The sequence below is a fragment of the Quercus lobata genome, chromosome 4 (assembly GCF_001633185.2).
Source record: "Quercus lobata isolate SW786 chromosome 4, ValleyOak3.0 Primary Assembly, whole genome shotgun sequence".
NCBI classification, from domain to species: Eukaryota; Viridiplantae; Streptophyta; class Magnoliopsida; order Fagales; family Fagaceae; genus Quercus; species Quercus lobata.
The window spans coordinates 21,491,739-21,519,203 of record NC_044907.1 but is presented as its reverse complement, the minus strand read 5'-3'; the positions used below and the strand labels follow the sequence as shown (position 1 = coordinate 21,519,203).

The following is a 27,465-nucleotide window of genomic DNA, read 5'->3' as shown; positions in this document are numbered from 1 at the left end:
AAATCCTGACTCATCAATAAATAAATAAATACTCCGTAAATAAACGAATCGAATCGTAACTACGAGAAATCCTGGACCCCACAAAAACCGCACATTCCCCTTCTTAAACCGACGCTCCCGCTTTCGCTATTCACACTCTCTCTCTCTCTCTCTCTCTCTCTCTCTCTCACAAAAACTCTGTTTTTTCCAATTCAATATCATCGCCCACCTTCTTCTTCTTCTTCTTCTTCTTCTTCTCTCCGCTTTCCTACAGTTCCCTCTCTCTCTCCGATTCCCTCTCAGGTTCGTTCCCCGATAACGCGTCGCCGTTTCATTGTCGTGATTGATTGAAGATCGAATCTTTTTTGTTTTTCTTTATTTATTTTATGTAGTGGTTAGTTAGTAAGTTAGTTGGTTTGGTAGTTATGCAATTTACATATATGGTGGATTTGTATTGGTATTGCTTTTTATTTTAATAATGTTAATGTTAACATGCACTGCTGAGATCTTCGAAATGGGGTTTTTAGGATTAGGATCTGGGGTTTGTTAGGAAAAACCTTTCAAAATGGATGGATAGGATTTTAGGAACTCGGTTTATGAAAAAGATTTGAATTTTATTTGATTAGGTGCTAGATCAGATCATCATGTGCTATTAAATTTATGTCAAGCAATTTATACTTTGGCTACTGTTTTTCAAATCCAAAAGTATATCTTAGTTTTGGGTTTTTTTTTTTTTAATTTTTTTTTTTATGATTTTAATTTTAGGCTAGAGTTCAAGTTTGTTGATTTAGATTGGTTTAGTGGGGTTTTTATAGACTTGGGCATCCTTCAGATGGTTTTCGCCACTTGAATTTTTCAACTTTCTGTATGTTGATTTTTGTTTTGATTTCTTGTTTTTCGAAAATATGATGTTGAGAAAAAAAAATTGCATATGATCATAGAGCTGTAGAAGTAGTTGGCTTTAGTTCTAAACTATGTCTTTACATTGTGCGGGGATTTTTCCGGTCTTAAGGTAGTTGGTTGGTTGTATGCTAGTAGGTTCTGGCTCAATTGGCACCTCCACCTATTATAAAAGTAGTTTGAGGGTGAGGTCGTGGGTTCAAAAAACATTGGGTGCAGGTGTAACTAACATTTAAATGAAAAAAAACTTAGATGGTTGTATACTTTTTTTTTGTTTGGCATTTGAATTTTAATATTCTCATTGTTTGCAGATCGGGTTGTTTTCGTGTTTGGAAGTCTGATTTACTCAAATTACCTTGAGCAATATCGTGTGGGAAATTGGTGGTCATTTGTAATGGGGGCTGGAGAGAATAATGTGGACATCAAAGTGGATCGTCTACCAGGAGAAGCAAGGGAGATTCTAAAATCACTGGCTGCCGAATGGGAGGATGTGCTTGATGTGAATGAATTGCAAGTTATCCAGCTTAAGGGTGCAATGACCAATCAGGTTTACCAAATAAAGTGGCCAACAAAGACGGTCTCTAGAAAAGTTCTAGCTAGGATATATGGTGAGGGCGTGGAAGTGTTCTTTGACCGGGACGATGAAATTCGGACGTTTGAGTTTATGTCAAAGCATGGGCAAGGACCTCGTCTTCTAGGCAGGTTCCCCAATGGGCGAATTGAAGAGTTCATCCATGCACGGGTATTATGATGTTTGTTTCTTTTTTCTTTCTTTCTTTCTTTCTTGTAGTCTATCTTGTTTGAGTTTGAAGTAAGAAGCATGGACACGAACATGAATACACACAGGACATGGAGATAGGACAATTTTTGAAAGATTAGGATACCACATGTAGGGGATATGACAATCATTTAATATGTGTATATACATATGTATGTATGTAGATTTACTTATTTTTAGGCATATTTTGTGTTTATTTTAATTCTAGAAAATAAATAACAACTATCAAAATGGTTAAAAACATATCTAAATTGAAGGAATTCTTTAAAATAAAAATACTATATTTTGTCCTCCTAACACATTGAGGACATGCATGCAGGACACCGGGGATTTTAGAGTGTATGTGCTTCAAATGCATTGGGATATGCAGTGGTCTTTTTTATTCTTAACTAAATGGTGTTGCACATATGGTCTCTTTTTTCATCACATGGGTAGTATAAGTTAGCGTTATTGTGGATTTATGTTAGATTTGCATTTTTCCCTCATAAATACAACTTAGAAGTATGTGCCCGTATTGTTCTGACCATCTAGTGGTGTAATATTTTTAGTACATGACATTCAGTTGGTAAGGTGGATCATTATGTGGTTTTTTTAGAGAATCTGCTATAGCCCTGGTGCAATTTCTTTACTCTTTTTTTTTTTTCTTAAATATTTTCCTCTTTTTAATTGAAATTTCTGAGTTTCTGGTCAATAAAAAATGGGTTGCTTTGTTCTCTCTACAAATTGAAGTGTTCATATTCCCTTCCTGAAATAAATATAATATGCCTGCTTTATTTGTGATTTTCAGACACTCTCAGCATCTGATCTGCATGATCCAGAAATAGCTGCTCTTATAGCATCTAAAATGAAGGAGTTTAATGATCTTGATATGCCTGGCCCAAAGAATGTTCGCCTGTGGGATAGATTGCGGTATGTTTGCCCCCAATACAGAATTTTCTTTTCTCCAATCAGTTTCAGTTGCATGTATCTCAACCAAAGCAAGGTTATTTTTGCACCCGCATTGTTTGTTCTACAATTTAGATGCAATAACCATTTTTTTTCAATGCTTCAGAAACTGGCTAGGTGCAGCCAAGAGTTTGGCTCTCCCCGAAGAAGCTAAAGCCTTTTGCTTAGATACCATTGAAGAGGATATCTCAATATTGGAAAAGGAGCTTCCAGGGGCACATCAACGTATAGGTTTTTGCCACAATGATTTGCAATATGGTAACATAATGATTGACGAAGTGACAAATTCAATAACCATCATTGTAAGTTCCTCTTTGCTGGTTATCTAAATTTATGGTTCTTTGGCAAAATCAGATTTTCTGGGTGACAAAACCATGTTTTGAATTTTTCCTAAAACCTCTACTGTCAAGATTAAAATTTACAATTGTTTGGTCTACTCAGTGGAATGCAGCGCATAGGAGATTTGATATACCTTAAGTGTCAATCTCTTCGTACCCTAACTTTTGTTCCCTAAATTTGTTAGTTCATGGTAGAAAGAATGAGAGATTTCATTTACCTTGTAATTCTGAATTCTGCATTTCTTTTCCAACTTTACTTTGAGATACCTCATAAACTTTTATAGGTTTCAAGGTTAGTACATATAACTGGAAGTGAATTTAGAATAACTGTTAATGGGGGGTAATCAGTTTAGGGAAAGTGGTCAGGTTAGTATTAGTAGCTGCTTGGAAAGATCATTTTCAGTTGTTAAAATTTATGGTTATTGTTATTATTTTCTTATATGCATTATATTCAATTTTTGAACCAACCCTGCTGGAAAAAGAGTGCAATTATGTCTGTAATTTATTGTAGCAATTGTCCTTATGAACCTCCTATTCATAGGTCTAGCTATCTGTTACCTGCATGATGTATGAGTTTAGAGTGGTTCTGTTTTCCTATGGTGTGTATATTCAACTAAGTTTGCATGGCATCCAAGTGGAGTTGTGACTCTGCCTGGTTGAATGACTTATAGGTCAATGATGGGGTTACTAGTGGTGTCATGGATTTTCCGTAGTCTCAGGTCAAACGAAGATGCATGTATCAGGTAAAATTGATATTGGACAGAAACTTCTGCTGCATCACCGGATCTTTTTTTCTTTAATTGAGAATTAAGCATTTTAGTAATTTCCTTTTTTATTATACTGCACAGAAACTTGACTCAATTGGAAAGTTTATTAGTTCAGCTGTCATGAAAAATTTATCCTCGGACTGAAATCCTATACAATAAATATTGCTAGACTAAATCATATTGAACTATTTTTTTTTGGATAAGTCTGAATCATATTGAACTTTGACACAAAAATTCGGAATGTATGGATTACAGTGAGAAAGTTTTGCCACATGTTTTGTTTGGTTTGAAAATCTTGAATCTTATTGCATCCTTTGTCCCCTTTTTCCTTTCTTTTACTTCATTTTATCCCCTCTCCCCCTTTTCTCGTTAATTGCAATTCTATGATACCCCCAAACTAAAAGATCAAAAACCAAAATTTTTGAAAGTTATGTGATCTGAAGAGGATACTTTGATATTCTTAACTAAATATATGATCATGAATAATAAAACCATGTCATGCTTGGTAGTGGGTTTTTCTGGATGGAATCCACTAACTTTCATGGTTTTTATGGATGGAATCCACAAATTTGCAAGCAGCTGCTAGTTCTGCATGTATACACTTGGGTTGTTTTCTCAGTAATTTGCTTATACACCAAAATAAAAAATAAAAAACAGACTGTCATCTTTATATGTGAATGTTATGAGAACATCTTGTTTGATATGAATTGAAATATCTGATTTTACCCTTCACTCATAATTACTTCCCCCATGAATGTGCAAAGATATTATATGATATAATCAGCTATCATTAATTGTAATTCCACCATCATTACCAGGATTATGAGTATGCATGTTACAATGCTGTTGCATTTGACATAGCAAATCATTTTTGTGAGATGGCTGCTGACTATCACACGGAAACTCCTCATATTCTGGACTTCAGTAAATATCCCGGTGCGTGGCTTGCTGAGGGTTTTTGTTTTAGTTTTTTTTTTTTTTTAAACATCTTTCTTTGCTTTTATTTCCTCTGATCGAAAGGGAATTCTTTTTGCCTCCACCAGGTTTGGAGGATCGTCAAAGATTTGTTCGTATATATTTGAGCTCTTCTGGTAATAAAATTTTTATCCTTCATTTTATTTGTACAAGTAATTTTTGCTGTGTCTCTCTTTTTTCTTTTTTACTATGAATTTCACATGAATGATCACTATTATAACATTTAAAAACTGCAATTAGTGTTCATTTCCGTCGATAGGAAAACCCAATATTGTCGCTGTATATTTTCCTTTTGAATTCTCATATTTCATTGGCTTAAATATGTCAAGAGCCTTGTAGTAGCTTAATTGACACCTCTTGGCATTTCCAATAGAGACGTCAAGGATTCAAATCCCTCCTTCCCCAACTATCTAATCATCCAAAAAAATAAAACAGAGCTTAAATATAAATATAATGTAATTGTTGAACAATCTAAATCATGTAACCAAGTTGTGTTAGTGGCTAGAATTATACTTCACCTGAGAATTTGCATTTTGCTTTCATCACCCTCTGATCTGAATCTTTAATTGCAGGTGATGAACCTAGTGATATTGAAGTCGAGCAGTTACTTCAAGATGTTGAGAAGTATACTCTTGCAAGCCATCTGGTTTGGGGCTTATGGGGAATAATATCGGTACCTTCTCATCTTAGCTTTCATGATTAGAACTTGAACACTAAAATCCTACTAGAATGTCTCAGGATGACCAAGCCAATATTTTTACCAGGAAGTTTCCTATGGTTGCTGAATATAGAGTTTGACTTACCTCTCTTTTTTATCTATCAAAAAAAAAAAAAAAAAAAGAGTTTGACTTACCTCTTGGATATCTGTACAGATTATTACTTAATTTAACTTTTTTTCTTCTTCTTCTATAAACATCCTTTTAAACGCTTTGTCAAACATTTCTATTCCCCCCCCCCCCAACCCAACCCCAGTTTTTCAAAACATTAATGGCATTTCTAGCCTCATACATATAACTCTCCGGGTGCCTCATCAGGGAAATGCCATTAAATGGCTTAAATAGAAGCTATTCTGTGTCTAGTTTTAGCTTTTATTCCTGGTTTTAGTTTCAACCAAGTTGATCTCCTACCACAGTAACTTTTTCTAGTTTTCAAAACGTTATTTTATTGGCAGTCTAGCCTCATATAGCTGATAGGGACCTCACCATTAAAAGGTTTACAATATAAGCTATTTTTTTATTTATTATATGCTTGGTTTTAATTTCTACCTAGCTGATCTCCTACCTTGTACCTAGTAGGTATGTTATGGGAAATTGCTAGGAAATAAATTTTTTTTATGCATTCATTTTCTGCAAGCTCATTAGTTTTATCTTCTGATATCTTGTTCAGGAACATGTGAATGAAATCGACTTTGACTACATGGAATATGCAAGGCAAAGGTTTCAACAATACTGGTTAAGGAAGCCTGAACTATTAGGCTCTGTTAGAGCTTCCTCTGATAGTGTGGCTGATGGTAACGGTGCCATCTAGTGTGCCATCTAGTCCTTGATATGCTTCCTCTTTATTAGTGTATTGTGTATATACAGATGCAATATTTTGTTAGATATTCATCATGTCCCAAGGATCAAAATGTAAGATGTTAATTAATTAATGGTTGATAAGGGGCTTTGCTTATTGCGCTTTGTAATGAAATTTGTTACTTATAAAGAATATGGTTGATAAGGATTTTGATTTTGTTACAAAATTAATATTTGATTTAGAAGAGTTGTTTTTTTGTTGTGTGAAATCATGTCGGTCTTATGAAGGACGAAAACGAGCATGGAGCAATGCTTTTGTGCAAATATCTATGTATGACAACAAAGCACTAATCCCAGTCCGAACTAGGGACATCACAATTGAATACAATCAAAGAATTAATAGGTTAGTTACTTGCAATTATTTCCATTCCATACAAAAAAAATAAAAAATAAAAAATACTTGCAATTATTGAAAATTATACGTCAGGTGTCAAATCCTGGACTACACATCAATCCGGACTCATGGTTGGTTGGTTCATAGGCCACAACTGGTTGAATTGTTGCCCTTTCAAGGACACTTGAGTGGCAGGCTCAATGGACTTGAAGATGTCCGTAATTTTTGATATCTTAAGTTTCATCTATTACATTATCGGTTCATGAAGTTTTTAGGGTGTTTTGTAGAATAATGGGTCAAATTGGAGACATTATATATATATATATATATATATATATTGGACTGATGTATTGACCACAATTAAGGTCCTATTAACAGATCTCCTTAATGAGAAATAAAAAATTGTCAAAATATTAATTGTTTTTTTTCCCATGATAATTTTTCTAAAATGGCTCACTAACAAATGTCCTTAGAACATCTGTTAACATTTCTTGTATTTTATTATTATTTTTATAAAAACCAAGTTGTAATCTTGGTTCATGTAATGTAACGTAGAGGTTTTGAATTATGTTAATTATAACTAATTGAAGGCGTGAATTGAAATGAATTAAAAAAGAAGTTTGAGAAATAGTAAATAAACAAAAAAGATTTTGAAAATTTGAAAATAAATTGAATTTTATATCACTCTTCCACCAACCACAACTCACCATGTGGGCGAGTTGTGCACAAAATTGTGGCACCAGAACCACTTATCTTGACATACATGAAAGATGGATAGTATATCACATATTTTAGCCAATTCAATCCAATATAATTAAAAAAATTTCATAGGTTCTAATTAATTCAACTATGAAATTTACTGTTATCCAATTGTGCCTATAATAATAATACGATTTATTAATGTGTTGGTCACTTGGCCTTGTACTAAAGAATAATTATTATAAAATGAATATTTTATATTGTATCATATTTTAAAATTCTACGGTATATATAAAAAAATGATTTTTTTTTTTAAAACACAGCCTTTTAAAGTTACAAAATCCTATGAAATGATTAAAAAAATTACAAAATTATATTAACATCAAATGTTTATCTATTACTTTTAAAAAAGGTTTTTATTTTATTTTATTTTATTTTATTTCTTATTAACTATTATTAATTAAAAAAAAAAAAAACTATTACTTTTCGTTTGGCGCGAAAATCCTAGACTAAGTAAATAGGGTGTGTTTGGCGCTCCCACATTCACATTCACATTCCTTTTTTTTTTTTCGAAATTTCAATGTCAATGGGGTGCAGCTTAGGGCTTCGTCCTCCTCAGTTCTCCGAGGTACGCCAACTGATTTCTTTTTCTCCTTATCCTCTTTTTGTTATAATGCTAATTGATACTTGTTTGGTTACCGAGAAAATAGTAAAAAAGTAAAGTGAAATGGATTTCTCAGTTTTGTGTATTAGTGGAAAAAGTGGAAACCCACTTGACTTGATCCATGGTTAGCAGCAGTGGCTCATGTAAAAATTCATTCTTTTTTTTTTTTTTTGGTTTTTTCAGCAACCAAATTGAACTGGGACAAGCTTAATTTTAAGTAAAATTATGGATTTTGAATGGTTCAGCTTTTAGGTCTAATTGAAAGTTCCACTTGACTCAGTTAGCAAATGCTTATCTAAGATTTATTGTTGTTATTATTGTTTTTTTTTTTTTTCGTTTTTCTTAGCAACCAAACTGAACTGGGTCAAGCTTAATTTTAAGTAAAATTCTGGATTATGAATGGTTCACTTATTGGGTCTAATTGAAAGGGGAGGGGGGTATTCACCATTCATTTCTTTTTGTTTGTTTGCTGTTTCTTGGTTTTGTCCAGGAAGAAGTATTGAATTCAATTTTCATAGGCATTTGGTTATGCATGTGATGAGTGAGTTTGTGGTGTCTTATCTTTTCTTTAAGAAATTTTCCTGGTTTTGAGGTTTTGCTACCTGGGGTTTTTTTTTTTTTTTTTTTCCTTTCCTTTAACCATGGGCTATTTGTTGACAATTTATATGTGTGAGTTTTCCGCTTTACAATAACTATTTCATTTTACAATTTTGATAAAGGAAATCCATTTAGAAAGTACTTGGATTTAGGCAATTAACTTTTTCAATTGCAATAAACCTTGGTAAATCTCGCTTACTTTGTGTTGTGCTTCCAGAACCAATGAACAACCTGTTTGAGATATTTAATGAAAATTTTATTTCTAAGGGGGAAATCAAATATTAAGGTTAACAATGAAAGTTGCTTCCAGAACAACTGAACTTTATGTTTTCGTCGCTTTAATCTAATAATTGTATAATGCCAAAGTGGAATCTTGGTATTTTGTAAAAAGAAAAAAAGAAATATTGGTATAAAATTGGGGTTTGTTGCTACCTTGAGACTAAGCTCCCTTCTTGTACTTCCCTTTTGGCATCATGGTTGTGTTTTCTGTACATCTCCTAACTCCTATGTCATTGTACATGCTCTGCAAATTTGCATCCAATGAAATCTGGTAAAGAAAAAGAAATGTGGGACGTTCTGTTTTCTAAGTGATTGCTTATAAATTTTTTGTTACAAGCTATAACTGCAACCAATGGTGTTGTTTGAACATGTACTAATTACAGGATTTAGTTTGGCTTCCTGGTTGGCTTCAGCAACATCAAGCAGAACCATTCGATGAGCACATAAAGGAAACTCAAATGCCTTCTGAGCTAGCAATTAAGGTTGGAAGGTTTTTTATTGTTTATTTCTATGTTGTTTACCGTTTGGCATGTGTTGATATTGATACACAATATGGCTTATTCGCCAATAACTTCAAATTCTATTATGTTCATAACCTTCTCCCACCTCCTACAGGGAGTCCCTTGATGAACTTCAATACTGTGCATTGTGGATCCAACTTACTTCTCTCATGTCCTCACCATCTTTCTTATGACCTACTGAATGAAATTGAAACAATGATGTTATTGTAAATAACTTAAAAGAGTGGTGCCAGCCTTTTTTCTGCACTGTCAAAGTTTCTTTTTATTCTGATGATTGTTTTCATCCAATATTTTAGCGTTCAATACTTACACAAGGAAGAATGGGATAAAAGATACTGCTTCTATAAGTAGATAGGTCAGTAACACAATATCTATTATTTGGGTTTGTCACTGTGCAATATGATAAACTAATGATCCAAAATCGCTTGCGATCATCTTATAATGGGGATTTTTTTGTCAATTAGGACTTCCTTTTTTGTTAACCTAATTTTATTCCTGTCATTCTAGTGTTGTGGTCACTGAACTCTAAGTCTGTTTTTCCACCTTTAGGTTATTAGGATGCAATCAATGAGGTGGAAGGAGTAGTGGGACAAGAGAACTATTTTAATCATCATGTTTAAGTCAGAAGCTGATTTTTCTTAGACTCCATAAGCATCTGGAATTGAAACCAAACTACTTATTTCTGGTCTACATTTTGTAAATTATTAGTCTCTGATTTTTAGTTTGTTGTAGTGAATTTTTCTTGACTTCTGATGGTATGTAATTTGATAAAGCCATAAAGGTGATGATTCAAATAAACTTAATTAACACTTGTTATTTCCATTCACTGGATTGTTGCACAGATTATTCTATGCTTGCTGTGCATGAATGGTTTAGTTTAATAAAATGTTTTCTAATGTATCTTGTTTGTTGGAATGGATAGGGTTTGAGTTCTTTTCAAGGAAACATTGGTGTAAGTAAAGATGCAAATCTTTTAGCAAGGGAAGAAGGTAGATATAACAACTGTCATTTATTCTTATCTGGGGAAAACAGTTCAGAAATTAGTTTTTCTCCATCTCCTGGAAATGTAAGTTTTTAACCATATTGGCCAAAAAGTAATTCTAAAATTCTGGGTTCTGCAAACATTATTATATTTCTGAATGAATTTGCAAGTTTAGGCTTATCTCCTAACTTTGACCTGCAAAATGATGTGTTTTCTCTTGAATTTTTTATGCTGCATTGGCATATATTTCAATAAAAATCTCAGAAGAAATAGTTATCTTGTTTGGATATTCAGTTATAACTTGGCTTGATCAATATATTCTCCATTGGACAGGTGCTTCATTTCCATCTACATCTTTCATCAGATGGAAACTCACAGTATGGCACTGCTCAACTTTTGGATTCATCACAAAAGCTGCTTGAATCTAAAAAAGTCCTCTCAGTGCAGCTTGCTGAAAATTCTGTTGGTTCTAGAGATAAGACCCATGCCAACATGCAGTTTAGTGCTGGTGGGCCTAATTTGTTGCCTCTAAGTTCCGTTCCAGAAACTGTGGAGAATGTTTATCCACCATCTCCATCCAATAACAAGGAGATTGAGAGGCAGTATGAAAAGAAATTCAATTACAGGTTCCTCAAAGGTGCTGATGTCAATGAAGCAGTTGAACTTTCTATTGCAGCATCTGAAGCATTGGTTATAAATGAATTAGTGAAGAGTGAGTCAGCTTCAGAAGCACTGCCAACAACAGCATCTGTACTTGAAGTTGCCCTTCTGGTGAAGCAAGCACGGTTAAATATGTTGGAAGATGCTCTTTGTTGCCCAACCAAGGAGACTGACACATGTGATTCTCTTTCTGAGTTGGATGATGTTGCCATGGCTGATGCATTTGAAGATGTTGGGTTATCTTGTAGTGTCCTTGATGATCAGCATGCTTGTAATTCGGCTATGTCTCACATCAAGGAAACTTTTCTCCCTGAAACTCATTTTAGAGATGACAATGGATTGAATTGTACAAAACTCAGGTCTCAACAAGAATCTTTTGATTATATTTCTAAAAGTAAACATTTAGAAGACAATGTGGAAATGGATCTGCAGATAATAAATGACTTGCCTCTAGAATCTCTTGATTGTGAGAGGCAGAAGAGACTTCCTCATGATCCTCTCTCGCAAGAATCTCTTGATTGTGAGAGGCAGAAGCAGGAAAATCCTAAAAGTTTCCCCAAGCGTTTTCTTGGCGAGACGAGCTTTCTCTCTGAATCAGCATATATTGCCCCAGATGAGAACTCTTTTGTGCAGAAACATGAGTCCAAGTCCAAGTTAGGTTCACAGTCAAGCATGCACTCTGTGGGTTTACCTGACAAAGCTAATGAGGGAATATTTCTTTCTCAAGATGTTAGATCTTCGAGTCTATCTTTCATTGATCCTCTTTGTTCTGTTGTTCCTTGTAGTATTTCTATAGAAAATTCCAGTTCAGCACAAGATAAGAATCAGAATGAAGGTGAAAATAGTAAGGAAAAGTTCTTTCAACCCATGCCAGAACTTGGAATGGAGGATTTGCAAAAAACACTGGACCAAAATAATGAACTTGACCATGGGAATGAGCAAGCTACAAACACGGTTAATGTGCAAGGCTCTGGGTTATCAGTCAGAAGGAAGTTGACCTCACTTAAGACTTACAGCATGCTTGTGCCTAACTACATTCCCCTCTTGGAAAGGGGACGCCTTTGCCATAATCAGTTTCAATTCAAATATGATTGGGGACTGCTTTCCTCTGATCAGAATATGAGCAGCACCAAGTATTCTGATAAAAGGGGTTTTGATGATCTCCTATGTTTAAGGTCTGTTTCCAAGTGTACTGCTGGTAGAAATAATGAGGACAATAATGAAATTGCACTTAACAGGAGTTTAGCTGCAGAAATGACAAATGAGGAGAGAAATGAAACTGCAGTAGGGGTTGAGTTTCTGGTTCAGCCATTAGAGAAGAGGACTTCACCTCTTGTCGTAAACCAAAGGAGATGCCATGGTCTGCAGACTTCTAAACATTCTGTGAACAATTTTTCTGGAGAGAAACATCCCAAGCCTGCTACAGTAACAGGACCTGTTATTGAGCATCAAAAGATCAAAAGTCTTCAAAAGATTCAATCTGAATGCTATAACTCCAATGACAAGCATGTTTTTGTAAGAAAGCGAGTTCGTTTCTCTGAAGCAAAGGACCTGCTCCTGCAGAACAAGAAACTTCAAAAGATACAATCTTCACACCAGAACTGTAAGACTTGAATGCTGGTTGTGTAATGCATCTTTAAATTTAGAATCATGTGTTTTCAAATTTGATTCTTTTTTCATGTGGGCACTGATTGTGTAATGGACCTTCAATATGCAAATATTATAGTCCCCCCCCCCCCCCGGCGGCCCCACTTAACATTGTTTAAATTTATGTAGGCTCAACTGCTAGAGCTACAAGGACGAAATTGTCCAGACCAGGATCCAGAGATTATGGTGTGAAAAGATGTCTCACAAATTTTTGTGTTAATGTTGGGAAGAGATTGATTTTTCAAGGGGTAGAATTCCTTCTTACAGGATTTTCTAGTGAGAAGGAAAAGGAAATTGAGGGACTAATATGGAAATATGGTGGCGTGGTTCTATTTGATATTCCTTCTCCACCAATTTCAAGGGGAAAGAGAAGTTCTATTTGCCAGAATTTTCCAGTTATTCTTTGTTTAAAAAAGGTTGGTTCTTAATGATTAAGATCTTTTCTTCCTTTATTTATAACTTTGGTCCTCCCCACCCCCACATCCCACGCTTTGTGGAGCCTCACTCTATCTTTGGAATGATGTATCTAAAAATTGGTCCTCATTATATCAAGACTCATTACATCGGTTTCTTTCAAATATGTAAATGTTGATAACTTACTCTAAGCCACAATTTTTTTTTCCATCTATGTCTGCTTTCCCTGCCACGTACCCTCTATGAAAATTTTAGATATACATGATTGCTAAAAAATTTCTTATATATATATATGCTTGATTTGTTTATGTAAAATTTTTAGAGAGACTCAATCTATGGATGCGTTCTTTTCTAAAGACTTAAGAGTTTACTTAATACGGTCTCCATAAGTGTTCATCTGTTCACATTTGATTATATATCAATGAGTATTTTTTAGTAAAAATATTTGATTGAGACCCTATGAATATCTAATAATTATTATATAATAATTATGCAGTTAGACTTCAACCATTATTATATTGTTACCCATATATTTTTGCCATCTATGTCTAATTATATATTAAAAATATTTGATTGAGGTCCTACAAATATCTAATAACGATTGAAGTCTAACTACATGATTATATTATTATCCATTTATTTTTGCTGTCTGTGTCTGATTAATAAAAATATATGATTGAGACCCAATTAATATCTAATAATGATTATATAATAATCATGTATTTAGACTTCAACATTTTTATATTGTTAGAATTTTATTTTTGCTATCTATGTCTGATTATATAATGATTATTTTTATGTAATGTTTTAGAATTCAATGCAGTGTAATATTGTATGATCATTATAAAGAACTTTTGCTTTCAAGAATAAAATAAGTGTATGACATGGTAAATGCTAGATATTTGTCATACGACTCAAACATGAAGTCAAGACTTTAACATGGCTATGATGCATTCAACATAGTGACATTCAATGAACTGATATGTGATGTAACAGTGAACACAAACATGGGCATTGGATTGCAGCAAAATAGTGTTGTCCTTTTCATGTGGGTTAAAGTGAAAGGTAGTTTAAGTTATGATCACAAAATATAGGAAGTCTTTTGATGGTCTTAATGGTTACTGTTAATTAAATGTTACTGCCTATTGCAGATACAAGGACATCTTTGTGATCGAGGTTCTCTCTCTTTTTTTTTTTTTGGGTGGAGGGAGGGGGTGGATTTGGCAGAGGTGATTATCAGTGGTTACTTTTATATTCATCAGGGTATACAATAAGTTTTGACTGTTCAGCAATTAGCTCCTCTCATCTCATTTAGTTTCTACTTTGCTGGGCTTAAGAAACTTCAAGGTTAAAATGAGTCACAAGAGTCCTAGCCATAAGAGTTCTTAAAATTTATTTTGGGGTGATAGTCTTCTTAATCTGAAATTGGAAATATCATGAGAAGTTTGTGAATATCTTAATATCTGACTTCTGTTCTATTTAAAAATATTTTGTTTTATTATCTTTCACAGTACAAGGTTTCATAACTTTTTGGGGGATGTGGCATTTCTTTTTCTAATGGGTATTCTATTTCTCTGTCTCAGCTAAAAACTACCAAATTCTTGTATGGGTGTGCAGTGAATACCTTAATACTGAAAGTTGATTGGCTTACTGATTCAATTGCAGCAGGTTCTATTATACCACCTGAGAAGTAAGTTGAGCTCCATGTCTGACTAGCACTTTTATCTTGTTTCTTGGAATTGTTTGGTGCTATACTCCTGCTAAGTTTTTGTGTTATGTTTTAGTGTCATAATGACTGCCTGCTTAATTAAAGCTTGAACTTTGGCCATGAAGTTGACTAGGTTTCTATTGAATTAGAATTTAATTGGAAGAAATAAGTGTCAAAGTAATCCGTGTTTTGGTTTGCTGTTAAAGTTTTAAAATCCCAATTTAAAATATATGTTTCAGCACTAATGATGGCTCATAATAAGAGTAATTCATAGTAGCTTGCTAATTCACCCATACAGAGAGAGTCAGATATAGGGGGGTTTTGTAGTTTCTTCATTAAGTCCAAATTTTTTCAATTAGTTGTAGAGGAAGGGGGTCGTTATTTCTTGTTACGGATTTTTGAGAGGGGCAAATTCTTTATGAGATCAGTTTTCATGGGCAAGAATGCAGCACAATGGCTGATGTTTAACATTGAAAACCTTGTTGTTGGGGAGAGTTCCAAACAGTTTTTTACTTTTAGAGAAGGTGACACTGCTTTTACTCTCCAATGGAGCTCCAACTCTTCTGGTCAGTTCTTGCTGTTGACTGAACTCAAAGCTGGTGGGTCTAGGAGGTCGATTATTATACCCGAAGGCAAAGAGAGATATGGTTGGAGGGCTTTTGGTCTAGAACTAAGGAAATTGTTGAATCCTTCTCAATATGCGGTGGGTGGAAATGGTCTTCCTAAATTCATTCCTCAGGTGCGGAAGTATAACCTGGAGGCTCAAAATTCTAGAACTTTTGCTGAAGTTGTGCAAGGCTTTCACGGAAGAATAGAGGATAGAAACCAGCTAAAACAACTAGGACTCACAGCCAAGGGGAAGATAACCCAGTTAGGAGAGGAGAAGATGGGGGTGAATCTGAGACTTACAGGTGCAAAAGTGGGGGATTTTCCAGTGGGCAAGTCTGATAAGATGGAGGTGGTCGGAGGGGTTAGGAGGGAGCAACGCTTTAATGAGGTGGCAAAGGTGGGTGAGCAAAATCTGGCAGATACTAGGATACGTTTCCCAAGCCTTATTTTGAATTCAAAAGCTTATGAAAAGGGGAAGAAGAGTGATTCTAGGAGATCTTGCTGGTCAGGGAGAGGTCTTATCGTGGAGGTTGATGTGAAAGGGAGGAGACGGGTCTCCTGGGTTAGAAAGAAAGGGGGAGTTACGAAGATCAGAGGGGAATCACGTGAAGTGGAATGGGAATGCAATTTAGATGCTTCTAAGGCCCTTAAATGGGTTCCACGGGGAACCAAACAGGCTGTAGTTAAGCCAGTTTTAGGCCTAGGAACAAGCCCAATGTTGACCGACTCAGATATGGGTCATTTTATTTCAGTTTATTGGGGCCCAAGTTTATTTGAAGTGGGTGAGAGCTCTCTGGCTGGGGATGGAATATCAGCCCAGGTTCCGTCGATAGAGGCATGCCCCAAGTCTCTTCACCAGTCCTTTGATCTTGAGCCAGGAGCGTCGGACCGGTGCACAAAGCCTCCGGTGGAGGCCGACGACCCTTTCTCCGTCGGAACCAGCTCCGATGAGCTCTTGTTGCCACCGGGAAAGGCCGATAGCCCCTTTTCCGCCGGTACTAGTTCCGTTGAGCCTTCGTTTCCTCCGATTAAGGCTGGCGGCCCCTTCTCCGTCGGAATTAGCTCCGATGAGCCCATGGTGCCACCGGGTAAGTCAAATAAGGTGTTGTTGAGGTCATCGGTCAAATGCTTTTTATCTGATTTCTTTTTGAGTTTATCGCAAGCTGGGCTTGTGGTTTTGGGTGACAATGATGGGGATGAAGGTGGTTGGGACAGTTGTGCCAACTTCAAGCCGAAAGCTGTCCTTGAACTTGAGCAACCCAGTTTAGCAGTGTCACCCACGAAGGCTTTGTGTGTTGTCCCTGGGGCGAGTGCTTTGGTAGAGGAAGAATTGAATATTTCAGATATGGGTTTGGGTGGAGAGGATAGTTTATCAATACCTCTGTTGTCTATCACGCCCTTTGGGTTACCTTTGTCAGCTGAGTTGAATTGTAGCAACGAGGTAGTGGAGAGTGTGAACACGTTTGAGCCGACATGAGAAGTTATGTATTGCTTTGTTACAAAAGATTGAGAGGGAGACGGGGGCTGCCAAAGTGTTGAACAGGAAAGCTACAGTTTCTAGAAAAGTTGTCATCTATAAGGATAAAGGGAAGAGAGAACTGAGGAATTTGCAATCTTTGGTTAATTATGATGGTAGGTAGTGTGTTGGCTATTGAGCTATTTTATCAGTTGGGGATTTCATGTCTTTATGAATTTAAAAATTCTTTCTTGGAATGTTAGGGGTCTGAATGACTGTCGGAAATGTTTGACAGTGAAAAATTTATTGCGTGAATGGAAGTGTGATGTAATCTACCTTCAAGAAACTAAGCTTACTGGTCTGGATAGACAGATGGTTGGTAGCTTGTGGAGTTGTCCTTTTATGGATTGGGTGGCTTTAGATGCTGTCCAGACGGCCGGTGGGGTTTTGATGATGTGGGATAGGAGGGTTTTAGAGAGGTCGGAGTTTTTGGTGGGTTCTTTCTCTGTGTCTGTTCGGTGGCGAGGGGTGGGGGACGGTTTAACTTGGGCGTGTTCTGGGGTTTATGGCCCAATTGACAACAATGAGAGGGGACTAATGTGGGACGAGTTGGTTAGTGTTCAGCATTACTGGAACGCTCCTTGGTGTTGCATCGGGGATTTTAATATTGTTCGCTTCCCTAGTGAACGGTTGGGTAATTCTCGTCTTACTCTGGCCATGGAACTCTTTTCGGAGTTCATTGGGGATCTTAATTTGATATACTTGCCTTTGGAGGGAGGGAGCTATACTTGGTCTAGCGGGTCAGATCAACCTTCGATGTCTAGGATAGACAGAGTTTTGGTGTCTCATGATTGGGAGGAGCATTATCCAGATGTGACCCAACGGATTTTACCTTGCCCTGTTTCAGACCATTTCCCAATTCTAATGGAGGTAGGAGGAATGGCAAGGGGGAAAAGTCCGTTTAGGTTTGAGAATATGTGGCTAAAGACGGATGGGTTTACTGATAGAGTTCATTCTTGGTGGAATCGATATTCTTTCTCTGGTACTCCTAGTTTTGTGTTTGCCAAAAAGCTGAAGGCTTTGAAAGAAGATATTGTTCAGTGGAATCGTTTGGAGTTTAGTAATGTCGGACGCAAAAAGACTCAATTATTAGAGGCTTTGAAATCCTTAGATGCCAAGGAAGGGGAGTTTGGCCTCTCTGATGCAGAGACTTGTGAGAGAGATGTGGTGAAAACTGAAGTAAAGAATCTTCTCTTTTTGGAAGAAATCTCATGGAGACAGAAATTAAGGATGTTATGGATTAAGGAAGGAGATAATAATACTAAATTTTTCCATAAGGTGGCTAATTCCCGTAGAAGGTTTAATAATCTGATGGATGGGGTGATTTATGAGGAGGAATCCGAGGTGGCTGCTCAGGTAGTAAAATTTTATAAAAATTTGTATTAGGAGAGAGAGGAGTGGAGGTCTTTTGTGGAAGGTTTGGAGTTTGATCAGATAGATGGGTCGGAGAGGGGTTGGCTTGAAAGGAGGTTTGAGAAGGAAGAGATTCTTCTAGCTGTTAACGAGTTGGCTGGAGATAAAGCTCCAGGTCCAGACGGTTTCTCTATGGCCTTTTTCCACCATTGTGGGAGAGTGGTGGAAAGTGATGTCCTAGCTGTTTTTGAGGAGTTCTATCAACATAGTAAGTTTGAGAAATCTTTGAACGCTACCTTTATAGCTCTAATTCCTAAGAAGAATGATGTTTCCAATATTCGAGATTTCAGGCCTATTAGTTTGGTGGGGAGCTTGTACAAGATTCTGTCTAAGGTTTTGGCAAATCGTTTGAAACTGGTCTTAGATCAACCGATTTCTGAGTCTCATAATAGTTTTGTGGGAGGTAGACAGATTCTTGACTCAGTTCTTATTGCCAATGAGTGTGTTGATAGTTGAGCGAAGAGTAAGATCCCGGGGGTTATTTGTAAGCTAGACATTGAGAAAGCTTACGATCATGTGAATTGGGAGGCTCTTCTAGATCTTTTGAAGAGAATGGGCTTCGGGGAGAAGTGGTGTAGATGGATTCGCACTTGTATCTCAACGGTCCAGTTTTCTATTTTGATTAATGGGGCTCCAGCTGATTTTTTTGAGAGCACGAGGGGTCTGAGGCAAGGGGACCCGCTATCTCCAATGTTGTTTTTAGTCATGATAGAGGTCTTAAGTAGGATGTTGAAAAGAGTTGAAGGTGCTAGCTTGATCAAGGGTTTCAAGGCTGATGGAAGACGGGGTGAAGGGGAATGTGTTTCGCATCTTCTATTTGCGGATGATACTATTCTGTTCTGTGATGCGGAAGTGGAGCAGATCCTTCATGTGTGGATGCTTCTCCTTTGTTTTCAGGCTGTGACAAGTTTGAAGGTTAATGTCTTAAAGAGTGAGATGGTTCCAATAGGGGAGGTTAATAATATTCATGCCTTGGCAGAGATTCTAGGTTGTCGGATTGGGTCTTTGCCTATGACGTATCTTGGTATACCGTTGGGGGCTTCCCATAAGTCCTCTTCTATTTGGAATCCTATCTTGGAGAAGATTAATCGGAAGTTGGCCGGGTGGAAGAATTTGTATTTGTCAAAAGGTGGAAGACTGATGTTGCTCAAGAGTACGCTTTCTAGCCTTCCTACTTACTATTTATCTCTTTTTACCATCCCTTCGCATGTGGCTAATAAGATTGAGAAGATTTAGAGGGACTTCCTGTGGGGGGAGTCGAAGGTTCATTTGGTGGGGTGGGATAAGGTGTGTGCTCCAAAGGCTAATGTTGGTTTGGGAATTAGGAAATTAACTACTTTTAATAAAGCCTTACTAGGAAAATGGTTATGGCAGTTTGGGGTTGAGGAGACTCGTCTTTGTAGGAGGGTTGTAGCTTTGAAGTTTGGGGAAGAGTGGGGGGGCTGGTCTTCCAAGCTGGGTAGGGGTGTTCATGGGTGTGGTTTATGGAGAAGTATCCGAAAAGGTTGGGAGGTTTTTAGCAAATATATCCAGTTTGAGGTAGGGGTGGAGGATAGAGTGAAGTTTTGGACAGATCAGTGGTGTGGGGACTTACCACTCCATCTATCCTTCCCGGTAGTGTATGGGATTGCTACTAATAGAGAGGCTTCTGTGGCCTCGTCTCTCGAACGGTTGGGAACCGAGGCTCGGAGAAGCTGGAAGGTTCTTTTACTTAGGGATCCAAATGATTGGGAGATGGGAGATGTGGATGAATTCCTTCATACCTTGGGTTCTTATTTACCTCAATTTGAGCAAGGAGACCGTATGATTTGGAAATTGTCGAAGAAGGGGGATTTTGACATTCGCTTGTTCTACGATAAGCTTCGAAGTCCCTTGCCTATTATTTTTCCTTAAAAAGGTATTTGGAAGGTTAAGGCTCCTACGCACGTCTCTTTCTTTGTTTGGACTGCAACTTGGGAGAAGATTCTTACAGGGGACATTTTATGGTGTAGAGGCTTTGATTTTGTTGACTGGTGCTTTATGTGTCGTTGTAATGGGGAGACGGTGAATCATTTGCTTCTCCATTGTGAAAAAGCTTATAAGTTGTGGAGCTTGGTTTTCAGATCTTTTGGGATTTCTTGGGTCTTGCCAAGATCGGTTGCAGAAATGCTTTTCAGTTGGTGGAATTGATTTGGAAAGCACTCTTCTAGCATTTGGAATTTAGCTCCGTTGTGCCTAATGTGGTGTATTTGGAGGGAGCGAAATTGACGAACTTTTGAGGACAGGGACAAATCCGATGACCAGTTGCTCGCTTATTTTAGTGGTTCTCTCTTTGATTGGTCTAGGGCTTGGGGACTCACCTCTAGTGATTCTCTCCCTTTGTTCCTTTATTCTCTCCTTTGTAATTAGTTCTTTGTTGTTTTCCGTTTGTTTTCTTGTTCTTTTTCTTTCTATCTGTTTGTTTCTTTCTCTGTATTCTTTGTTTTGCCTCTGTTTTCATGAGGTAGCCTCTTGAATATACTTCTTTCTTACTTATCCAAAAAAAAAAAAAAAAAGTGTCAAAGTGTTTTAGATTGCTCAATTAGCTCTTACTATTTTATTTATTTATTTTTTATAGTTAATAAATTTTTTATAAATCAAGGCTACTTCATGAAGAAGAATGAAGTAGCAAAAAAAAAAATATATATATATATATATACAAAAAGGCTACTCAATTATCTTTAACTATAGAGAAGATCATCAGAGAAAGATGAGAAGCAGTCTGTCTTTATTCATCTATACTAGCTGCCATGCATGACATGAACGTAACATTTTCAGCAGTAGCTTTTAAAGCTTGCTCTGAAACAAACAAGGCAGATTCATGGTACAACAACAACAACAAAGCCTCAAATGAAATGAATTTATAAAAGAATGTATTGGGTGATTGGGAGAGATTATTCTTAACCTTTTACTAGGTTAAATTTTGGTGATTGCGGTTGAATTGTTTTTAGCACATGTCTAGTGGAAAGAGGTCCTGCCTTTCTTTTTTGGAATATTTTTTAAACACAATTTCTCAAATTTTTTTATTGCAGTGGTTAAGGATGTATTTATAAAATTTTCTTGGGATATATACGTTGGAACCAAAGATTTGTGAGGGTAGTACTTAATTTGATAGAATTTTTATTTTAAATCAGTTCAGTTTGAATTAGGGGGAGAGGGTTTTTGGGGGGGGGGGGTTAGAAGATGACAATTTGAGTTGTGGAATGATCCTATCGAAAGGGGAAGAGGGTGGGGGGGGGGGGGGTTAGAAGATGACAATTTGAGTTGTGGAATGATCCTATTGAAAGGGGGAGAGGGTGTTTAGAAGATGACAATTTGAGTTGTGGAATGATCCTATCAAAAGAGGATATATTAAAGATGATAAAATAGCACTTGTTCCAAAAGCTTAAGTTGATAGAAATGATGATTTTAATGACTTAACCATTATTCTATCACCAAACCACCCCCCCCCCCCCCCCCAAAATCAGTAAGTGGGGCTTAACACAGGGAGTTTTTAACTTTAAATGGAAGGAGGTAAAGTGGAGATAGGGTTTAGATGGGGTTTGAAATCAGAATCACCTAATTTGATACCATGAATGATAAACTACCATTTGTCTGAAAAACTTAAGCTGGAAAGAAAGGGTGAATTTACTCAATGAACCATTATTCTAGCAAAAGAGAGAGGAGATTATTGGAGATTGGTCTTGTATGTGTAAGAGGGGTTGGTGAAGCAGTTGACCATCTTCTTACTTCACTGCTTGTGTTGCACAGGACCTTTAGTCATTAGAGTTTGTGTTCATGTTTTGTACTGAGTATAACTGAAATTGATAGTTTTTTTAACATGTTTGAGGTAACCCTTTCTTCTTACTGTGGAATTTGTTTGATGTTATAGCTCGCATTGTGAGTTTATTGCAGATGACTTTCCAGTCTGGCTGAATGCTTGTCTTACAACCTTCTGTCAACTGCTTTTTGTTGATGTATGAAGGTTTAAAAGAATCGATATATTTTTACTGTATTTTATTTTTATCAGGAGATGAATGTTGCTGCCATTTTTTCCAATTTTGAATGTATTTCTCTGTGGTTTTATGATTCCAAAATTGTCAATTATTAGGTACATGATTCTTTTAAACCGAGCTGATGCAATGTGTACCAGCATTGGGAAGCTAGTTCATCTCAATAACAATAAATATATCTTTGAGAGAGTAGGGATCATGCTTCATGGAAAGCATAGTTTCTACACCAAATTCTCAAAAATATTCAAGGTAAAGATCAGTTCACTCTAATTGATAGCTTTACTTGAAGTCCATATTATATCTCCTTGACTATATTAGTTTAATTTGCCTTTCTCTGGCCATCTTTTCTTGGTCACATAGCTCCTGCATGATTACAAAACTATAATGTTAATATTTTTTAATAAGCACCGGGAAATCAGTGGAATTGCTTTTAACTGACCTTGTAACCTATGCAAGGATCATTATTGAACTCTGAAGTTTGAATTTGTATCTCATTACTTCTTGTAGCTATTGTGTGCTGAGTGCTAGACCTAAAAAGCAAGAGAACTAGGTTGTTTCTTGGATATGTTTGATCTTGATGCAAAGGTTTTCCAAAAGTTTCTGATCATCTAACTCTTAAGAGTTAAGAAGTTCTTTTTGAGTAGAGCAAAATAGTTAGATCGTGGAGGGAGTGGAGCACTTGATTGGGAATCTTTAAGCAAACTTGCACTAGTTTTCTTCTTGATGGTAGACTCTTTTTTCTTAAAATCATGAGTCTTTATAGAATTCATTGACTCCTGAAATTTTAGCTTCTCTAATCTTCACCTATATCCTAAACCTTTAACTAAAATGATTGAAGAACAAAGAAGAAGGTTTGACTGTTTTCTTTATTCCTGTTACAAGATTTAGCAACTGAAAAAGTAGGACATGACATGGTAAGGCACACAAACATGAACATGGTACGAGTCAATGTGTGCAAGCCAACAATGCAAATTGCAAAAGTAGACTTGATGGAAATGGGAAATCGGGATGATTAATAAACCTCTCAAGTCTCACCTAGCATTTTACTCTGTGTAACTCCTGATAAAAAATAAATTTTATTTCATTTATATGAAGTTATGAATGCAAAATTTCTAAAGTAATTCATGCCTTCTTTTTTTGTCACATATTTTTATATCATATCTTAGTTGATTTGCTTTTGAAATATTGATTAGTTTCATTGCTTATAGACCATTAGTGTGGTTGTCCCTCTTTATAACCATAGTGTTTCATTTGAAATAACATATGCCGACATGTCAAAACTAAATGTAAGGGTAGAAAAACTTGATTATGGTACCTCAGGTATTTTTTTTCTGGTTCCCAATAATAATTTGCCATGTCATACATATGCAAACTAAACACTCATTTTGTTAAACATTGAAACCCTATCTTGTCCTTTCATTTCATTCACTGAATCTTTTTGATCTCTCTTTGAAGCCTGATTGGGTCCAAAGTAGATGGCCATCAGCAGAAATTCTCTCTCTCTTACAGCTAATGAAATCATTTATGTGCTTTCTAGTGGGCATGTTAGCAAAAATTGAACATTGTGACTATGGATATTACATATTTAACTTGTCCATTTGCTGCACAACACTCCTATTACAGTTTTCGTAAAAGCAACATCTGATATCAAACCTACCTCACCCTTCAAGATCCCCCTAAAAGATTCAGACCTCACTTGAGAAAACACATTCTCAAAGAACCACAAATCTTTGAATTTCAAGAAACAGAATTCTATTAGGCATAATTCAAACACTGTTGTGGTTACTCAACAAACCCACATTTCACAAAATCACAATCAGTGCATCACCCACGAACACATCCATAATCAAATCCATCTTCACTGTCATCGTAGGAATTACCTGCTCCAAACAAAGATCTAAGAGTCCAGCACAAGCCTTAATTAAACAAGGACATGTTAATTCACTGGTTTGCATTCCGTTACATTAATGAACATTAACTAAATGTATACACAACATGGCTCGTCTTTAGATTTATTTAAATCCTCACTTTGCCCACCCCCTCCCTAAAAATAATAATAATAATAAAATTCAGGTTTCGCCCCTAGTAAATGGCAATGTCATCCAATTTTGTATTGTTAATGTGATAACAATGGTACACATTTAAATGTTTGAATTTTTAAGAGTGAGCATGGGCTTACAGAAGTTCAGGTAAAGAATCTAGTCATGGTGATAAATTTCAGTTTCTAAAGATTAAATTTTGATTATGCAGCGTATGGGAATGGGGCAAAAAAGTATTTTAGTTAGTCCGATAATAAGATCTAGAAGAAAGATGGAGTACATTGAATTTTATACACCTACCACATCAATGCTAAAGCACAATTAGTCAGACCAGGTGTCTTTATATGCTACTTTTATAGAAGAATGGCAGCCAGCTCAAATATGATAATGATTTCTAACATTTTCGTTTTGAGAAAACCTGTATTCAGTGTCAGACCCTTAATTTTAGTGATGGCTACCTTCTCTCCTCTTAAGTCCAGTTTTTTTTTTTTTTTGATAGGTAAGAAAAGTCCAGTTTTAATCTTCAGTTACTATGTAACCATAGACCTGAATTCCCAAATGCACCTTAATCACACATTTTGCTTAGAAGCAACTTCCATGTAGTTAACATATAACAGTATAACGCCCATATGGCCATTTTAGCATTTGTAGTTGGTTAGTTGGTCCTAACTTCATTCTTATTGTACTATGATATGCTTGATTTCACATTCTTCTTCCATATGGTTAGTTTTTTTCCTTTTAAAAAGTTGATTATAGTCTAATTCAGTCTGTTGTCTGTTTCTTGGTTGCCCAGCATGGAGGTGGGCTGGTGTTTAAAACCCTTCAGTGGTTGGTTCAGAGTCTTGACAATGAAAAGATTTTTGTTGGTGCTATTATTGCTGAGGATGAGAGTAGGGTATCACGTCATTTGAAACATTGTGCCTCAGAGCGAGAAATACCCATGATGGTTAGTACTTGTTTTACTCTTTACAATTGCATTATATTACTGATGGGAAATCGTACCATCCCTTCCGAAAATTTTCAATGTCTAAGAAGTGCATATAGATATATTTCTTGGTTGCTTGCACATGAAGATTCTCAAGTATTTGCTTTTCCCTACACTGTTCAACTTTCAAGCCTTTTTTTGGTCATATGTTGTTGCAGCCGGCTAGCTGGATCATCAAGAGCTTACATTCAGGAAAGCTCTTTCCTATTAAGGAGAAAAACCATTCATCGCTTTTGCCAACAAATAATATTCCAGAGGCTCCAATTTCCATGGACTGGAGTGAAGAAATATGAAATTTACTTCTCCCATGGGCTCTTGCAAGATAAATGCACAAAGTATTCTGTGGATTGGTATGGCTTGGTATTGCTTGGTGTCTGTACTTTTGGTTAAATGTGAACTGCATAGCTTATGGATAGTTACATTTGATGTTTCTTACAGGTACCAGCTACTATTGAAACATATAAAAGGATACCATACTTCTCTTGCTAAGCTGTCCACGGGAGAAAATAGTAGAGGTAAAGTACTAATTGATTGAAATCGGTGGGCCTATAGACTTAAAACACCTTCTTTGTTTTGTTTTTTGTTTTTTTTGTGCCCGAATAAATACATTCTTTGTCAGTTTAAATAAGGGGGCTGTACCCAACTTTTCTGTATCTTATGGCAGTTTAATGTTATTGAAGCAACTTTATCTGCAGAATTTTCTGCTACAGCAACAGCAACAGATAAGATGTTGCTGTAACAGAAAATTCTGCACATGTTGAAAATTTTGATAATGAGATGGGTCCAAGGAAGCCCAGGTCACACTGACACCTAGCGTTTCCTTATCTGTATCTTTTTCTTTTTTTTTAAAAAAAAAGAGAAAAATTGTAGACCCAAAAAGGCTTGTTCTTGTTATTGTAGTAATTACTAATTTTAGGTTCCTGAAGCTGTTTTGACGACTGTTCAAAAGATTTTATGTATATTTTTCAACTTTAAGGGCACTAAAGAATTTTGCATATCTTCTCTTTCCAGGATGCTTAAAATCTTAGCCTGACATCAACACTCAAAGATTTTGAACTTTATGAGAAACATTAACTAGGGTGGAAAGCCTGGCTTGCTCCAACTTCTCTGATGCCAGGTTGATCAATTTGTTTGGATTAGCAATATAGGGAGCTACAACGGCTTATTAGTGGCTTATTTCCTAGCCAGAAGAAAAGAGGGCGGCGGTGGCCGCGTGGGTGTGGGGGGATGCAGGTATCAAGAGAACAGTTGATCTTATCTGGAATGATTGGATTTTGGAAGTAGAAGGCTCAAAACAGGAAGGAGTCCTGCAAATAGATCCCATAATAGCAGAGGCTCAACTTCTCAGAGAAGCCATTGTGCAAATGTGATGATCAATGACTGGCCTAAATTTTTTCAAATGAAACCGTCTTTGGCTTTAAGTGCTCATAAGTATCATTTGTGAAGATGTATATGTTATACCCCCAGTTGCTGATGCTGTTAACCAGTCTAGCATATTCTCTTTGATCTCTCTCTCATGTCAAGGTACACGACTTAAAAAGATGGAACAGGTGCTGATCTTCTGTGAAATAATCGAGTCAATATTGAGTGGGTTGTTTCTTCCCCTTGGAGAGTGTCCATCTTTGTGATGCAATGTATTATTCCCAGAAACGAGAGAAGCAAGTTTCTGACTGGAAAATATTGTCATGTACTGCATGTTAATGCACACAGATAAAGCCAGCCAGCAATGACTAGATAGGAGCAATTAGTAACAGATATAGATGTGCATGTTACATAGCGTAAGAAATGTTGAAACAAAAAAGTAATGACAATTCCTAGAATCATGTAATCTCTTACATCTGTACCATAATTCCATTCGTTTGAGAAATTTAATGATTATTGCCTGGATATAAATTAGGATTTTTGTTCAGAATTTAGGCTGGGTTGCTAAGGAGGAGTGGGGAATATAATGCCCTTATAGTGTAAGCCCTAAGCCCACCTTAAAACGAGTACTTTTTTGACTCCTAAGTCTAGACACTATTAAAGCAAACTTCCAATTCCATCCTTGGCAATTTGGGACAGATTTTTAAATTGTTAGTTTTTGTATTTAAAATTGTGCGTAAAAGATGGATTTCTAATTTTCTAAATTGAAT

General features: G+C 36.2%; 2 protein-coding genes across 4 annotated transcripts; both read left to right on the top strand.

The window, feature by feature from the left end:
* Positions 1-77: 77 nt before the first annotated feature.
* Positions 78-6,418, top strand: LOC115986879 (probable choline kinase 2). The gene is made up of 8 exons (XM_031110238.1): positions 78-282; positions 1,191-1,621; positions 2,445-2,566; positions 2,709-2,904; positions 4,526-4,643; positions 4,751-4,798; positions 5,255-5,355; positions 6,069-6,418. Exons 2-8 carry the CDS (start codon positions 1,274-1,276, stop codon positions 6,207-6,209), a joined length of 1,074 nt encoding a protein of 357 aa, XP_030966098.1. The 5' UTR covers positions 78-282; positions 1,191-1,273; the 3' UTR covers positions 6,210-6,418.
* Positions 6,419-7,852: 1,434 nt separating this feature from the next.
* On the top strand, positions 7,853-27,229 carry LOC115986889. Of its 3 annotated transcripts, XM_031110249.1 has the most exons (12): positions 7,853-7,917; positions 9,213-9,311; positions 10,273-10,416; positions 10,666-11,465; positions 11,520-12,595; positions 12,769-13,055; positions 14,637-14,743; positions 22,408-22,558; positions 25,142-25,294; positions 25,492-25,683; positions 25,772-25,848; positions 26,345-27,229. In XM_031110249.1, exons 1-10 carry the CDS (start codon positions 7,870-7,872, stop codon positions 25,624-25,626), a joined length of 3,000 nt encoding a protein of 999 aa, XP_030966109.1. In that variant the 5' UTR covers positions 7,853-7,869; the 3' UTR covers positions 25,627-25,683; positions 25,772-25,848; positions 26,345-27,229. The 3 variants fall into 3 exon arrangements, with proteins under 3 accessions (XP_030966109.1, XP_030966108.1, XP_030966110.1); XM_031110248.1 differs by having other exon boundaries at positions 10,666-12,595; XM_031110250.1 differs by lacking the exons at positions 14,637-14,743; positions 22,408-22,558; positions 25,142-25,294; ... (1 more) ...; positions 25,772-25,848; positions 26,345-27,229 and adding an exon at positions 14,050-14,122 and having other exon boundaries at positions 10,666-12,595.
* Positions 27,230-27,465: the final 236 nt, after the last annotated feature.